General features: G+C 35.8%; 1 protein-coding gene across 1 annotated transcript in view; it reads right to left on the bottom strand.

The window, feature by feature from the left end:
* LOC148948529 (fibrillin-1-like) overlaps positions 1 to 17,964 on the bottom strand; it is a 200,967-nt gene that overhangs the window by 95,793 nt on the left and 87,210 nt on the right. The window contains exons 11-16 of the mRNA XM_089094443.1: positions 17,736 to 17,858; positions 16,206 to 16,454; positions 13,949 to 14,074; positions 12,037 to 12,252; positions 9,381 to 9,580; positions 2,042 to 2,222 (exon numbers count right to left, since the gene is read on the bottom strand). Of these exons, the coding sequence (XP_088950569.1) occupies positions 2,042 to 2,222; positions 9,381 to 9,580; positions 12,037 to 12,252; positions 13,949 to 14,074; positions 16,206 to 16,454; positions 17,736 to 17,858 (1,095 nt within the window). The remainder of the gene's footprint in view (positions 1 to 2,041; positions 2,223 to 9,380; positions 9,581 to 12,036; positions 12,253 to 13,948; positions 14,075 to 16,205; positions 16,455 to 17,735; positions 17,859 to 17,964) is intronic.

Genomic DNA, 17,964 nt, shown 5'->3' with positions numbered 1-17,964 from the left:
CCCCAGGGCATAACTTACAACCTTTGCCCTGGGGGCTCTCGGGGGTTTGTCATCCTCAAATAATTAACTTGCATACCTTTCAACTACGTTAAACAAAATGGATATCTCAAAACTTTTATTTGATGTGTTTGGGAAAATGGTGGGCGTGAGGGGGGGGTTAGTTGCCCTCCAATCATTTCGACTATTAAAAAGGGCAATTAAATGAGCCCTTTTTGAAGTTTCTACGACAACTCTTTCTATAAAAATTTTATATGCCCGCAGGGCATAAATTACAACCCTTGCCCTGAGGGATGGGGGGGGGGCTGTCATCCTCAAAGACCTAATTTCCAGAACTTTAAACTACGTTGAAAAAAAATGGCTATCTCAAAATTTTGATTGAATATTTGGGGAAATGGGGGGCGTGAGAGGGTGTTAGTTGTCCTCCAATTACTTTCGGCTATTAAAAAGGGCACTAGCCATTTCAATTTCCAATCGAATAAGCCCTTTTTTAAGTTTCTACGACAACGCTTTCTATAAATACTTATATGCTCCCAGGGCATAACTTACAACCCTTACCCTAAGGGTTGTGGGGGAGTGTCCTCCAAAAAAGCATAATTTCCATCAGGAAATCAACTACGCTGAACAAAATGGCTATCTCAAAATTTTGATTGGAAGTGTTTGGGGAAATGGTGGGCGTAGAAGGGGTGTTAGTTGCCCTCCAATCGCTTTCGACTATTAAAAAGGTCACAAACCACTCCAATTTCTAATCAAAAGAGCCCTTTTTCAAGTTCCTACGACAACTTCTTCGATACGAAGTGCCCTGGTCTAAAGGAAAAAAAATAAATAAATAGTACATTGTGCCAACATCGTTATTTACTTAGGCAGCGCTATTGCGCTGCCTATGATTAAAGGTAGCGAATAACTAAAAGAAAGCGAGATCGTTCCCGTTTTACTCGAGATAACTCATAGTGGTTATAATGAATATGATGCGCAGCTCAAAACAAAATCGAACTCTGTTAAAACATCGAAACTTAAAAAGTAACTATTTTCAACCGTAGTGTTTTTAAATTTGAGAGGAATGAAGCAGAAAAATATTATGAAAGTTTAATAACCGAAGAAAAAAATATATTTAGAATCAGTTGCAGTCAGATGTTTTAGCATCCAAACTCAATGTTTTAGCATCCAAGCTCTAGGATATAGGATCTGAGGTCAGGTCTGACATCTGAGAACTCTGCAGCACCATCAGTAGACCAGGGCCGGAGTGAAAAATACATTACAGACAAAAAGAGACCTTATTTTATAGAAAAAAATTAGACAGTTGTGCAGTTTGACTGTCAAAATTCATAACACAACACAATTACACACATACAAAAAAAAAAAAAAAAAAAAAAAAAAAAAAAAAAAAAAAAAAAAACATATCTAGGTGCTCCATACTTGAAAATAAGTCCTTCTACACCGAATGGTCACGTCAGCAAAACCCCTAGATTTCTCGCTTTTTCATTTATCCTTCTTAGAAAAATCTTATTTTACACAATTTTCCATGCGACTTTGTAACTTGAGACTTGGATCACAGGAAATTTGGCTCTTGCATAGAGCATGTTTTATTCAAGTCAGCTAAATCGTAGCCTTTTTGTTATTAGCCAATTTAAGAGGTTTAAGATTAATCAAGAGGTTTCGTCTGTAAATAATTTAAAATCTTTTCAAAATTCACTAAATTTTGAAAAATAACAAGATTTTGAAGACATCAAAAGAATGTGGATTCCTTTTATGCGGATTCCAACATGTAAAAATTATCATTTTAAGAAGTCTAAATTATTATCTGACATTGCCAGAAATTCGAGCTAATAAAAAGATCATATTAAGAACAAAACTGATTAATGTCTTATGAAGATAATAGGGAATGAAAATAGAAATTGGAAAATAATAAGTAAAAAAGAAATTATTGTCGCCCCAAAGAAACAAAATTCTTAGTTTAATAACAGTTCCTTATTAGAGAATCAAGTTTTTAGCTTTTGTTCATATAGATAGCTGTTAAAATTTGTTAAAGGTAGTGTGAACTCACCAATGCAGACTCGTCCAGTATTGTCAAGCACAGCGCCATCAGCACATTCACAATGAAAGGAACCGGCAACATTGACACACTCGCCCCCAACACAAGCATCTTCGCCAAGCTCTTTGCATTCATCTATGTCTTCACACACATTATTCATTGGATTAAGTTGAGTTCCAGTTGGGCAGATACACTACAAAGTGGATATTAATTATCACTATTAATTGACGGTCATATTCACAGTGACCGTCATCAGCAGATAGACTACCTCAGCTGATGAAGGTTTATAAACATATTTTCGAATAAAGATTTTTTTTTTCAACAAAAGTTTAGACTAAATCGAGACGAACGAATACAACTGGCTATGCAGAAACAAAGCTAAATATTTTGGTGAATCAAATTAGAAGAAAAGAAAAACATATCTTGTAAGCAATGGCAAAAGTTTCTAAGCTTTGGTTAATGAGTGTCTCTCACATTGCGAAGTTAATTCCAGTAAATTCAATATTTTGTATCACCACAGGAAAACATCTCGAAGCAACACAGAAAAAAAGGATATATACAGTGCGTTAAACAAAATATAGCAGTAAAACACAAAACAGTAAAATAAGAAGGAAACGTGAATAGAGAGAAGAAAATAAAGGTTAAATTTAATAAAACTCCTTTTTTTCAAATAGATATTTTAGGTTAAACAAAGACAGTTGTATTTCGGGTTAATTTGGGTGTTTTATTATATTTATAAAGCCTAAGCAAAGAGAAAAATCGCACAGTTAGATGCTGTAGCTCAAAAGCATTTTTTTTTTTTTTACTTGCTTAAAGTTTTGTAGAAAAGAACCATTCAGATTTGCATTCTTTTTACTGGCGAAAAATCGGCAAAACCACGTAAATACAACAATGAACAAAAAAGCGGGCCATTTGTCTTCCCTTTTTGACACACACTTAAGGAATAACGTGATTAACTAAAAAAAGAAAAAATGTGACAATTGACGTCAAAAAAATAAACAAATAAACTTAAACACTCTATTTAGCACAGAAGCATAGGACAATAATCCTACTCGTTCCCTTAGACCTAAGGAATCAACAACAATTTTATACGCTTATTTTTTAATATTAATTAAAAAAAAAACTTTCCAAAAAATAAGTTTGTCAAAGAAAAGTAGAGGCCATTTTAAACTTAAGATCAGGCGATATGAATACCTGTTAAAACTCAAACTCAAATCGACCAGAAATTACTATTAAAGAATAAATGAAACCCAAAACGAACAGAAATTAAATAAACAATCATAGCAAAAAACATACAACAAGTAATAATATAAATGAATAAATAGATTTTAAAGCGAGTAATTATTAGATTGCATATCAAAATCAAGCTTAAAAGAAAAAAAATAGTTTGCTATTAAAGTATAAATGAAACTTAAAACGAACAGAAATTAAATAAACAATCAATGCGAACAAACATACAATATATATTAATGTAAATGAATAAATAAATCTTAAAACTAGTAAAACTTAAATTGAATATGCAAATCAAGTTTGAATCGAATAAAAATAACTACAAACAAGAGTCTGGGTATCGCCTCACTGCAGAAGCCTAAAGCCTACTGCGTCATTGGCGCCTTACTGAAAACTATACGAGTCTTGAACAGTCTTGGAAAGTATAAACAAAATCAAATAGAATATTAGATACATAATGATATTAATTGTTGAAAGATCCACCAGTTCAAGATTTTTTTCACTGTAATTTTTTTTTCATTTGCAATGCTATAAGTGCCAGAAGAGAATACATTTGTAATATAAGAGTAATTCATAGTCAGTGAAGCGCCAATGACGCAGAAGGCTTTAGGTTTTTGCCGTTAAAAAAGGGGGAAGTATCCAAATTTTGTTTGTAGTGAAACTATATTTGTCTTGACCAATCTTGAAAAGAACTAATAGATTAAACTGAATATTTGATGTATAATGATATTAATTGCTGAAAGCTTATCAGTTAAAATTTTACTGCAATTTTAATATTTATTTTCAATATTAAGTACAAAAGAAACCATTTGTAATATAATTCGTTTTCAGTAAAGCGCCAATGAAACATTAAGTTTTAGGCTTCTGTAGTAAGGCGATACCCAAACTCTTGTTTGTAGTTATTTCTATTCGAATCAAACTTTATTTGCATATTCAATTTAAGTTTCACTTGTTTTAAGATTTATTTATTCATTTACATTAATATATATTCTATATTTGTTCGCATTGATTGTTTATTTAATTTCTGTTCGTTTTAAGTTATTTTTATACTTTAATAGCAAACTATTTTTTTTCGTTTTAAGCTTGATTTTCATATTCAATCTAAGCATTACTTGCTTTAAGATATATTTATTAATTTATTTTATTACTTGTTTTATGTTTTTTGCTATGATTGTTTGTTTAATTTCTGTTCGTTTTGGGTTTCATTTATTCTTTAATAGTAATTTCTGGTCTTTTTGAGTTTGAATTTTAACAGGTATTCATATCTCCTGAGCTTAAGTTTAAAATGACCTTTACTTTTCTTTGAAAAACGTATTTTTTGGAGTTTTTTCTTAATTAAATTTTGTTCGTTTTTGATTGCAAAAAGTCTCAAGTTTTTATGGCCTGGGGGAGGGGGTTGCTTACTGTCCGGTTATTCTTGACTTCTAAAAACGGATCTTAAACTTTTAATTTAAATCGAAAGAGGCTTTTTTCAAAGTCTACGATTACCTCTTTGATAAAGACCTTATATATGAACAATAGACAGCTTGCATAACTTGCGGACAGCGATTAGCAACAATGAATGGATTGAAAAAATAGCTCCAATAAGGGTGTTTTGACCATTTTACTTGCTGACACAAAGGGATCACGACTGTTGCGACACAAATGGTGTGTGACACAAATGGATCACTGGAATTGACCTTAATAGGATTTTTTGTGCCAAAGCGATTTTGTATCTATCACAGAATATGTATTTTAACCTTATAGTTGGATAATTATAATAGATTTACTATGTGTTCTTCCCATACAAAACTTTACCTTATTAAAGTCTTTAGGGTGGTAGCTGGCAGAAGGAAGAAAACTTTAGCGTAGACAGTAGGAGAGGGGGTAGGTGAGGTTGGAGACTCATCCAATACGGGGCGGAACTTCACTTATCTCCTCCGTTCCCAATTTAGGAGATTAGACAGACTCATTGGGTTGTAGAATGTTGGACCGTTTGAGTTGTGAAAGACGTTAAAATACTCAAAAATATTTTATATTTTCAGTTATTGCAGGATTAATTTCATAGATTGTGGAATGGCGAGCCCCCTGGCCCATCATTTGGGTGAGCCTCAACTCATAATATACAATTTTTCATTAATTGTTCCGTGTTATGTGCATATATTATTCTATATATGTTATTTTGAGTTATACTTTAATCGCATTGCGTTCATTTTTAAGGCTTGAGATAAAAAATGAAACCTTAACGGAGACAGTGGTGGGGGGAAGTCTCCCCCCTCACATGCATAATTGAGCAGCCACAGAGAAAGTAAAACAAATGAAATTAATCTGTCTTTTTGACAATGTCTTTTTTGAAAACATACGAACAAAATCGTCTAAAGGAACCTGAAGTGCTATCTCTGATACTTTTATTGATTCTTTATTACCGTTACTATCAGATGTAAAATTTAGAATATAAACAAATTGATTTAGTCATCCCCCTCCCTGAATAATTCAAATTTAGAAAACACACCACTAGAAAATTCCTCACCCCTCAAAGAACATTTTGTTTTCCTGCTGATAATTCCTCCGCGTTAAATTCCACCCAGCAGAAATTTCCCAGCCTTGGAATATGCTCCCCCAAACATATTCCCCTCAGATAATTTCGGATATTCTTAAAAATTGAAGCTGAAATTTCTACTCAACTTTTAAGGTCAGAAGCAATGCTATAGCGTTACCTAAGTAAAGAGCCATAAGGGTTCAATGAATTAATACTTATTTATTTTTCCAGGGGCACTTTATGTCGAAGAGGTGGTCGCATAAACTTTGTAAAGGGGTTCATTGAATTACAAATTAAAAATTATAGTGCTCTTATAACAGGGGCGGATCCAGGATTTTTTAGGGGGGGGGGGCGCAAAATAGGTTGATCCGATAAACTTGCGTTAGGAGCAAGTTTAATTAACGCAATCTTGCGTTAATTAAGTAAATTCCAGTACTTTAGACTACGTCAGGGGGGGGTGCGCCCCTCGCCGCTCCCCTGGATCCGCCACTGCCTTACACTCTCTGTTTCTTTCCCTGTTAGGGAGGAGAGCAGACGCCTAAGAGGTGTGTGTTAATACCAAAACATTATAACTCTCATTGGGCCTTCAGGTATAAACAGAATTAGTTCAAGGGGAGGGGTGTGGAAAAAGGGCGTGGGGGCGGTATTTGCCCTTCGATCGATTTTGACTCGTAAAAGCTGGACTAGAACTTCCTATTTCCAATCAAATGAGCCGTCTCTGAAGTTTATACGAGAATCCCTTCCTACCCCCGGGCCCTGGGGGGTTTTGTCGACGCCAGAGTTTTGTTACTTAACCTTTTAACTATTTTTAACAAATTTTTATCTTATGCATTTAGGGCGGGGAGGACGGGGGGGGGGCTAGTTGCTCACCAATCTCTTTTGACTCTTAAAAAGTGAACAAGAACTTTCAATTTCCAATCAAATAAGCCCTCTCTAAAGTTTATACGAGTATCCCTTCCATAAAAAATAATATGAAGGATTCGGAGAATCCTTAAATTACAACCCTTGCCCTGAGGGCTGTCGAAGAGTTGTCGTCCTCAAAGACCTAATTTCCAGACCTTAAAACTACGTTTAATAAAACGGCTATCTCAAAATTTTTATTGTATGTGTTTGGGGAAATGGTGGGCGTGAGTGTGGGTTTAGTGGTCCTTAAATCACTGTCGACTATTAAAAAGGTCCCTAGCCCTTTGAATTTCTACTAGAATGAGCTTTTTTTGAAGTTTCTACGACATCTCATTCTATAGTAGCCTTATATGCCCCCAGGGTATAACTTAAAACCCTTGCCTTGGGGGTTGTGGGGGAGTATCTTCCTCAAAAACATATGTTCTATCTGAAAATCAACTACGCTGAACAAAATGGCTATCTCAAAATTTTGATTGGATGTGTTTGGGGGAATGATGGGCGTGGGGGGCTAGTTGCCCTCAAATCACTTTCGACTATTAAAAAGGGCACTACCCCTTTGAATTTCCAATCGAATTAGCCTTCTTTGAAGTTTCTACGACAACGACTTCTATAAAAGCCTTATATGCCCCAAGGGGATAAGTAAAAACCCGTAGCCTAAGGGTTGTAAGAGATTGTCCTCCTAAAAAACATATTTTCTATTTCAAGAAAAACTACGCTGAACAAAATGGCTGTCTTAAAGTTTTTATCGGAAGTATTTTGGGTGATGATGGGCGTGGGGGGGGGGGTCTAGTTGCCCTCCAATCACTTTCGACTATTAAAAAGGGCACTAGCCCGTTGAATTTCCAATCAAATGAGCCTTTTTTGAAGTTTCTACGACAACGCCTTCACCAAAAACCTTATATACCCCCAGGGCATAACTTAAAACCCGTGCCCTGAGGGTTGTGGGGGATTGTCCTCCTCAAAAACATTTTATATCCGGAAATCGACTACGCTGAACAAAATGGCTATCTCGAAACGTTGATTGGATGTGTTTGGGGGAATGAGGGGCGTGGAGGGGGGGGGCTAGTTGCCCTCCAATCACTTTCGAATATTAAAAAGGGCACTATCCCTTTGAATTTTCAATCGAATGAGCTATTTTTGAAGTTTATACGACAACACCTTCTATAAAAACCTTATATGCCCCCAGGGCATAACTTAAAACCCTTGCCCTGAGGGTTGTGGGGGAGTGTCCTCCTCAAAAATATATTTTCTATCTGGAAATCAACTACGCTGAAAAAAATGGGTATCTAAAATTTTTGATTGGATGTGTTTGGGGGAATGATGGGTGTAGGGGGGGGGGGGCTAGTTGCCCTCCAATCACTTTCGACTATTAAAAAGGGCACTAGCCCAATGGATTTCTAATCGAATGAGCCTTTTTTGAAGTTTCTACGACAACGTCTTCTATAAAAACCTTATATGGCCCCGTGGCATAACTTACAACCAGTGTTTTGTGGGTTTTTGGAGAGTATACTCCACAAAAACATTTGTTCTACGAGGAAATCAACACAGCTGAACGAAATAGCAAACTAAAAATGTTGATACTATAGGTATAGTGAACGGATGAACAGAGAGGGGGACTAGTTGCCCTCCCATCAATTTAGACTATTAAAATGGGCACTAGCCCTTTGAATTTCCAATCGAATGAGCCTTTTTTTGAAGTTTCTACGACAACGCCTTCTATAAAAACCTTATATGCCCCCAGGGCATAACTTAAAACCCTTGCCCTGAAGGTCGTGGGGGAGTGTCCTCCTCAAAAACATATTTTCTATTTGAAAATCAACTACGCTGAACAAAATGGCTATCTCAAAATTTTGATTGGATGTGTTTTGTGGAAGGATGGGCGTTGGGGGGGGGGGGGCTAGTGGCCCTCTAATTACTTTCGACTATTAAAAAGGGCAATAGTCCTTTGAATTTCCTATTGAATGACCCTTTTTTTAAGTTTGTATGACAACACGTTATACAAAAACATTATATACCCCAAGGGCATATCTTAAAACCCTTGCCCTGAGGGTTGTGGGGGAGTGTCCTCCTCAAAAACCTATTTTCTATTTGGGAATCAACTACGCTGAACAAAATGGCTATCTCAAAATTTTGATTGGATGTGTTTGGAGAATGATGGGCGTAGGGGGGGGGGGGGCTCGTTGCACTCCAATTACTTTTGACTATTAAAAAGGGCACTAGCCCTTTAATTTCTACTCAACTGAGGCTGTTTGGAAGTTTCTAGGACAACACCTTCTATAAAAACCTGATATACCCCCAGGGCATAACTTAAAACCCTTGCCCTGAGGGTTGTGGGGGAGTGCCCTCCTCAAAAATATATTTTCTATCTGGAAATCAACTACGCTGAATAAAAGGGCTATCTAAAAATTTTGATTGGATGGGTTTGGGAGAATGATGGGCGTGGGGGGGGGGGGGGGGCTAGTTGCCCTCCAATCATTTTTTACAATTAAAAAGGGCACTAGAACTCTCGATTTCCAATAGAATGAGCCCCCTTTGAAGTTTCTACGACGACTCCTTCCATATGAAGTGCCTCTGGGGAAAAAAAATAATTATAATAAAACATTGGAGCCAAAACATCTCAGAACTTCCTAGTCAACTGAGCTAATTATAATTAGCCTACTGATAATTATCAGTATAAAATGTAGATTAGGATTTACTTACTTGAAAACTGCCAGGTGTATTTCTACACTGACCACCGTCGCACAATAGGTTGTCAATGGCACATTCATTTACATCAGTACAAACTTTTCCAGTAGGATCGATTTGATACCCAGGGTTGCAAATACAGCGGTAGGTCCCTAACAAGTTTTCACATGCTCCATTTTGGCAGATATTGGGGTTCTGCGCACACTCGTTAATATCTGAAAAAAAGCATATTGCATACACTACAGTTATATATAGTCGTAAGTGGACCTATGTCATATTATTGACAATAGCTTTTCCAGCAACAAGTCAAATAATACTGAACAAGGGCCTATACTGCACATTGGTTGATGCTGACATTTAACTTACAATTGATAAGCAAACAGTTTATGGCAGCTGTAAGTAAGGACCGACTTGAACTGAAACTCTAAAAAACGGAATTTTGATAACAATTAACGCAGCAAAAGAAGCGGATTTTTATGCAGATTCCAAATATATAAAATTCATTAATTTTTATGTTAAAACCTCCGACAGTAAAAACTTCCCAGCCTGAGAAAATTAGTCTGATTTTTAAAATAGGGGGAAATTACCCCCTACAAATAAGCGATCTTAATGAAAATCCTACCCCAGATCCATATCAGGAAATCCTGCTGTAGATGGTCTAAGCTTCTATCTACAAAATGTGAAACTTCGTATTTTTTGCCAGAAGAAAGATCACAGATGGGTGTTTATATGTCTGTTTATTTTATGTTTTTGTTTTTGAGGCGTTACTCTATTTAAACAATGGTCATAGAAGAACGGGAGAGAGCTCATTCGAACGAAAATCTAGAGTTTTAGTGCCTTTTTTAAGTGACAAAAAGATTGGAGGGCAAATACACCCCTTCCCGTCACCTCCCCTTTTCCCCAGAGACGTCCATTCAAAATTTTTAGAGAGGCATTGTATTCAGAATAGTTGAAAGGTCCAATAACTAAGCCTTTGGGGATGAAATGACCTTCACACCCCCTGGGTGTAGGGTGAATTTTATGCGGAGGGGGATTTTTTCATGGAAGAATTTTCCACAGGGAGGAAAGTTTCCAGGAGGAATTTTCTAAGGAAAAATTACATGGAGGAATTACATTTCTAAGGAGGAATTACATGGGGGAAAGAGGATTTCCTGACACGATCTGAAAAACGGTTAGAAATACGCTTTTTCAACTGAAAGTAAGGAACAACATTAAAACTTGAAACGAACAAAAATTTAATCTGTATACGAGGGGGGCTACCCCTTACTCAACCCTCGCTCTTACCCTAAAGTTGACTTTTTGTCACAGTTCTTTTAAAAAGAACGTTCAAGCACAAGTGCCATTGATTTTGAATGGGAAATATTTTTGAAGAACTTTAAGACTTTAGCGTGAAGAGCAAACGTTGAGGAAGGGGCAGCTCCCCTCATATACGGAATAATTTTTGTTCGTTTTAAGTTTTACTGTTGCTCCTTACCTTCAGTTGAAAAACATTTTTCAGGTTCATTTGTTAAGAACCAGTTTTTAAGACTATGCTTTACTCTTCAGAGACATACTTTTTAGTTCAGAATCAGATTTAGAAATAACAACCTGTGAAAATTCAGAGATATTTTTGGTCTACACTCTTCATAAGTTTCTTGATATTAATAACTTCTGCTGAATGCACTGATCGGTCTGTTCTTAGAGAGAGCTGAATTGACGTCAATAATGTAGCTAACGTCGGGACCAACCTTTGTATTAACTGGAAATCTAGAGTTCTAGTGCCCTTTATAAGTGACAAAAAAGAAAGAGAATTATTAACCGGCTGTTACGAATAATGCCAGATATCGCTTCAAATGTTTTAACTACCAATACATGTTTTTATATAGTCTTGGTTTTAAGATGACTCTTTTATTAGCCCAATAGTCGATAGAACATATACAGGGCGGCAATAAATCCTGATAGATAAACCAGTTGCTTTGTCTTTTCCAAGAGCCTAGGGCTGCGATGACGAACCTATGAGAGGCATGGCATATCTGAGACACAGTCATTTTGAGAGAGACGTCGAAACCTTTTGAGCAACAGCAGGTAATGTAAATTTGTCTCTTGATTTGACTTCCTCTTTTACTCCCATGTGTATTAAAGCGTGCTTGCACAGAGGTGGAGACAGGATAGGGAGCATCGCCACATAATTTGATCCCCATATTAGAGGCCTAAAAGTGCTTAGCAGTGTTTTCTGGATAGAAAAACGAGAATTCAATTTTGAATTAGTTATTTAATTTCAGTTTAGTTCTCTAGTAACACACTAAACAAAAAAACAAAAAAAAACAACTGGGCGATTTACTATTGAGCAGAGTGCAACCTCTAAACAATAAAAACTAACTAACAATCACTTCAACAGTAGTTAAAACTAGTTTTAGTTAAGGCAGATTATACCATTTCAATAATCCCCTTTTCCAACGTAAAAAAATTCTCTTTTTGTTTTAACTGTAGATGATATTTTCTCCCTTACAGGAATTCTTTAATACTTTTCATGATAAAAAATAATAAAATTAAGGCAAAGTATGTTTTAAAACCCAAGTTATAGGGAAAAAAAACTTGCAACCTTGTGCTGAAGAAAAGCCCAGGATTATGCAATATAAGCTTTTCTATCTTTTTTTCTTATTTTTAGTAGAAATATGTATTTAAAGATTACCGTCTCCGCTATGGGTAAGTCCAGCACCATGTGGACAAAGCTGTTCAAATTCGTCACTGCCTGGCTGAGGACAAGCTTGACAAGGCGTTCCCCATCCCATGGGTGATCCCAATATCACTGTACAGCAACAGCATGATGATTTAGATACAAGACTCATCGAGGGGTTAAGACACTGACCATCTCTAAAGTGGGCATAGCAGACATCACGGCGTGAGTCTAAAATAATAAAAAAATCACCTTCAAATGACACGCAAAAACAGATACACTTTATTTAACGTTACACAGTCATATTCAGGATCAGTGGCGTCGATTGGGGGGAGCACTGGGTCTATGCCCCCCCAGAATCACCGAACAGACTTTAGAAAAAGAAACTTTTAGAAGGTATTTTCATTGAAATTGCCTATTTTGGTATTTTCATTGAAAAAATAGAAAAATTCGACAAATTTGCCAACCCCCTCCTAAACACCCCTGATCAAGATTTACACTTCCGAAGCATGTATTCACTCATAAGCATTGTGAAGCTTAGACCAAACACAGTGCTAGAAACCTGTTATTTATTGTAAATAGTTGTGCCTAACAACTAGCAAGTTAAACCCTTACAAACAGAAATTTCACCACCTCACCTTTTAAGGATCGATCCAGTTTTCTCCAGAAATAATTCAAGAAAAACCTACTTCTCCGAATTTCCCAATCTGCCTATAGAAGAGTATTACTGTTCAAGTTTCTTAGTAATAAATAGAATTTATAGCAAGGCTCAGTGCAGCACATCTGATAGGCACAACAAAGCCCGGAATATACAGTAGGCGAACAAGCCTGTGAGATTCTCACACGTATTTCCCTGAAACAATTCTCATTGCTTGTTTCTGCCATTGTACATTCCATGATAAAAGTATTTAAAAAACGGTTATTTTTTAAGGAAGTAGGCAGATCATTGTGAAAAACGCCACTAACATTGTTGTTTATCTAGTGTGTGGAAGGCCATTCCTAATGCAATCGAAACTACAGACATTTCGTTTCTCCACAGTCCAAACTACGAATGGAAAACACTAGTATACAAAATGACCTAAAGGCTTACAGCTACACGTCCATTTTCAAATTTAAGTAAAAGGATAGGCTGCATCCACTTCATTATGCTACGTCATTTGCATGTGAAACTTTAAGGATCTGTAGCATTTTTACAAGCATTTTAGAATTTTTTTTTCTTCTGCACCTTCTGTGGAAAGACACAAAACAACAACAAAGACCTTTGAAAAAAAGGACAAAATAAATATCTAAATAAGTTTGAATCTTGGTCACCAATTACCTTAATTAAAAGTCCTGGTACTTCCAGGGAACACCATTCCTTTCGACATCTAGTAACTTCTTGAAAGCTTCATCGTTGATGCTGAGACCGTTGTATCTGAGAGACTATTCCAGTGGCAGGAGAGAAACTGTTGTTGGTGTCAAGAGTCGGTGATTCAAGTGAAAAATTTCAATATTTTCGACATAACACCTTTACAGCAAGTGTTGTTTTCTTAGACCACACAGCCGTTCTAAGACGAACAAATAAACTTTCAAATGGGGATAAATCCATTTATTTAGACAGTGAAAAAAAAAACAGGTACAAATGTCCAGATATTGTGATCGAAATATCTGGATTTTTTTACCTGTTTCTTTCACTGTTTAAATAAATGGATTTATCCCCATTTGAAAGATTATTTGTTCGAAAAATTATAGTTTTTTTTTTATTTGTACATTTAAACATACAGAGTTGAAACTCTTCAAATACGATTGGTTTTGTCTCTCCAACTATTAGGAGGGGGGCCGTTGTATAGCTTAAATATCCTCTAAAGACACATCTTTCTAACAATAAAAAGAAGAAAAGAGAAAGGTTGCTAGTGGTAAACTGCGGTAACATTTCCTAACTACTTACCTAGACATGAGCGACCATCCGGCCCAAGACTGAATCCAGGGGGACATTCACATTTGAAGCTACCTTGAGTGTTCACGCAAGTTCCACTTTTGCAAGCATCCTGCAGTGTAGAACACTCGTCAATATCTAAAATGAAAAATGTTAATGCGATAATTGCTTATTCAACAAACTATCAATTTAGCTGTCGCTTTTGATAAGAAAGCAATAACATTGGAAACAAAATCAAATGTTCCAACGAAACAAAAGTCAATTCTTCCCTTTTCACTAAATCACTCTCGTTAGAGAATTTTGTTCATTTCAAACATCCTGTTTGGCATAATTCTTCATGTTCTTATATATAGGTCATTTTCGAATTCTATTCCTATATGTATGCCCTACTCAACTAAGCTGAGCCTCAATTAGTTCGTTCAGAAATACTGTATCAAAAGGTTCGTGGTGCCAAACTGTAAGTAAGGAGTGACTCGGCCCAAGAGTAACCGAAACTCTAAAAATAAGAATTTTGATAGCAATAGATACATTCAAAGAATTACACTTCTATGCTGATTTCAAATATATAAAATTTATTAAGTTTAATGTTACCAATCAAAAGCTGCGAGCCTGGCAAAAACTGCCTCATTTTGTAAATAGGGGGGGGGGGGCCCCCCCAAAGAGTTAAGAAATTTTATGGACAATAACATCATCAGATTCAACATATCAGAGAACCCTACAGTAAAAGCTTTAAGTTCCTATTCACAAAAACGTAGATATTTCAGGCCAGAAGAAAGACCATGGATGCGTTTTTATTTTTATTTTTTGTCTTTTCCAGGGGTGATCGTTTCGAACCAGCAGTCCTAGAAGATCAGGAGGGCTCATTTGAATCCAAATCAAAAGGTCGAGTACCCTTTTTAAGTTAACCAAAAAGACTAGAGGCTAAATAGCCCCCCTCCCACACCCCTTTTTTCCCCAAAGATATCCAAACAAAATGTTGAGATAGCCATTTGATTCAGCATAGTTGAAAAGCCCAATAACTATACCTTTTGGGTGACATGACCCCCATAATCACTGGAGAAAAGGCTGTAAGTTATGAAATTTGCCCAATGTTCACATATAGTATTTGTTATATGGAAATATACGGAAATGTTTTGGGGTGGGGGATTTTCCATGGGAAGAATTTTCCTCGGGTAGGAAAGTTTCCAGGGAAATTTTATTCGGTGGAGGGCTAGGGAAGGGGATTTCCTGGTATGATTTGAAAATCGGTCAGAAATTAAATTGAAAAAAACAAAAAATTTTCAACTGAAAGTAAGGAGCAACCTTGAAACTTAAAACGAACAGAAATTATTCCGTAAATGAGGGAACTGCCTCTTCCTCAACCCTCGGTCTTTATACTAAAGTTTTACTTTTTGTCGCAATTCTTTAACAAAGACTACTGAAACACAAGAGCCGTTGAATTTCAAGGAGAAGTATTTTCAAAGAAGTAAAACTTTAGCGAAAAGAGTAAGGGTTGAGGACGGGGCATCCCTCTGGTGTACGGAGTAATTTCTATTCGTCTTAAGTTTTAATGCTACTCTTTATTATCAGTTGAAAAAACTTGTTTTTTATTCAGCTGACCGTCTCAAAGACAAGGGGCCCATTAGCGAGTTTTTCCAGCACCACAGAAAACCCCCCCAAAGCTGCCACAATACTCAAATGATATTTTCTTTAAAATCTTTGGTAAAAAAATCATTAAAGTTTCCTTAAATATGTTGACAGCTCGAAAAACTAACCAGATGCTAGTTTAAAATGACGAAAAAATATTATCGTTTACTAATTTGTAAGCAAAGCACTGTCTTATCAATGTACCTACACCATAAATAATACGTCCCCTGTCTTGGCAAGGGCCAACAACATGTCTTCTTTTCAATTTTATTTCTCTTTTCAATTTTTAAAATCACTTTGATTTCTGATCAGCTCACATACTAAATGAACAAGAGAGATAGCTTCGAGAAGACCGTGATTAAAAATTGCCCGTAATTAAAGTCAAATAGTTCGTAAATGAAAGAATTCGCGTCTTTCCTACAATTCTTATATTTTCCATATAACCACTTATTTTTAGCGTTTGTTTTAAAGTCATACCCGAATATACACTTAATACCCACACCCCGCCCTCTTTCCAGACAAATATGTCGAGATCTTACGATTGTTCCTATAATTCATTACACTTTAGATATAATTCACTTCGTAGTTTTTCTTCTTTTTGTTTGTCAGCAAAATCAAAGTAAAAAAAAGTTCAGCAACATACCAACACAAGTTTTTCCATCAGTTCCAAGTTTATACCCTGAGTCACAAACACATGTGAAGCTTCCATCCATATTAACACACTTTCCATGGGAGCACATGCCCCCTCGAGAACATTCATCCATATCAACACAAAAAGAGCCATCTTTGGAGGAAGTGAAACCATTCTCGCAGAGACACAAATAAGATCCAGGAGTGTTTTCACAGCGTCCGTTTAGACAAATTCTAGGATTTTCCAGGCACTCATCAACATCTATAAGATAAAAAGAATTAAAATAACTTATAGGTATTAACTTGAATCATTTCTTCAGACTATCCTGTCCTCTTTCTTTGTCTATCTTAATTTTTTTTTTTTTTTTGCTCCATTGTTTTTTGTTTAGTTTTTTTAAACTTTTCTTTTAATTTTGGTTTCAATTCATAAAAAAATAGTTAAAAAAATTGATGTATTCTCGAACTTTGGAAGAACCTAGCAAGGAAAGAAACTTGCTGAAGGCATACTCACAATAAGATCTTACTAACACCGGTATTTAGCTAGCGCTAGTTTGAGGCAATCGGAATTTTTCACAGAAATTTTCCGCCAATCAGTAAATTCTGGGGAAAATCTGATTGGCTCAAATTAGCGCTAGCTAAATCTCGGTATTAGAAAAATTTCAATGTGAATGAGGCTTAAGATATTTTTAAGAATTATGCCGGATTTACATTGATTTTCCTTCCGGTTAACGTTGGTATACTTAAGTTCAATAGGAATGTAAAATCGATTCTATCTGTCCAATCATAGACCATTTTACATTCTTACCTTAAGTAGCTTATGTTACGGAATGACAATGTGTATCTGGAATTACCCTCAATTCATTTAATTAGTCATTGATTAGTCACCAATCACTTCATGTTGATTAGTCATTGTGTAACCTACTTCTTCGTTTAGAATACAATTTTTTTATTTACGAAAACCAAAAGAAAACGTAATCTCGAGAAAGAAAAAAAACCTTTAATTGAAAGAGTTTAAAGGCTCTAGCAATAAGACTCCAAGAAAAAGCTTATAATGCACGCTAAGTTGGCGAACTCTCTTAGTAATATTGTGAAAGCAAACAATAAACGTTGTTGTTCTAAAGCATATGGATATAGATTTTTTCATGTAATTTTCAAACGAATAGAACGGAAGAGAAACCGTTGAAGTGTCACATTGAAGTCAAAATAATACAAGACTTGTATGCGATTTCCCCAAACAACGAGACTTGCGAAACTACCTTTCTCCTTTTAGCTCGTCCATCGATAGCTGGAAAATTCTGAGGCTGAAAATGTAATTGAAGTACAACTTAAGAAAGCTCTCCCAGCGGACTACTTTATTACCCCTAGGTTTTATTGTTTTTTTTTACTAGAATCTCAGAGACCACAAATCAACAGCAAAGTTCAAAATCACCCACTTAATAAAAAAAAATGATCTTATTTCTTAGGACTATTGGAGGAGGGGGCTTGGGTTGTCACCTTGACTTCATAATTAATATGAGATTAAGGATTACATTTAATTTCTTACCTATGCAAGAAAAGCCACTGGCTGACAATACATAGCCATCCCTACATTGACACTTGAAAGAGCCATCCATATTGATGCAAATTCCATTGGCACACATTCCAGTTTCACCACATTCATTGTGATCTGAATTATAAGAAATAAGTGCTCAGTAAAAAAGTTACAATCCAAAATTTCAAAATCTTAAGGATAAAAATGAAGTATATGCAATAACACAAACTAACATAAATTA

This window comes from Artemia sp. Qi Xiang Cuo, chromosome 9 (assembly GCF_049724085.1).
Source record: "Artemia sp. Qi Xiang Cuo chromosome 9, ASM4972408v1, whole genome shotgun sequence".
NCBI classification, from domain to species: Eukaryota; Metazoa; Arthropoda; class Branchiopoda; order Anostraca; family Artemiidae; genus Artemia; species Artemia sp. Qi Xiang Cuo.
This window is presented reverse-complemented; position numbering and strand designations above follow the sequence as displayed.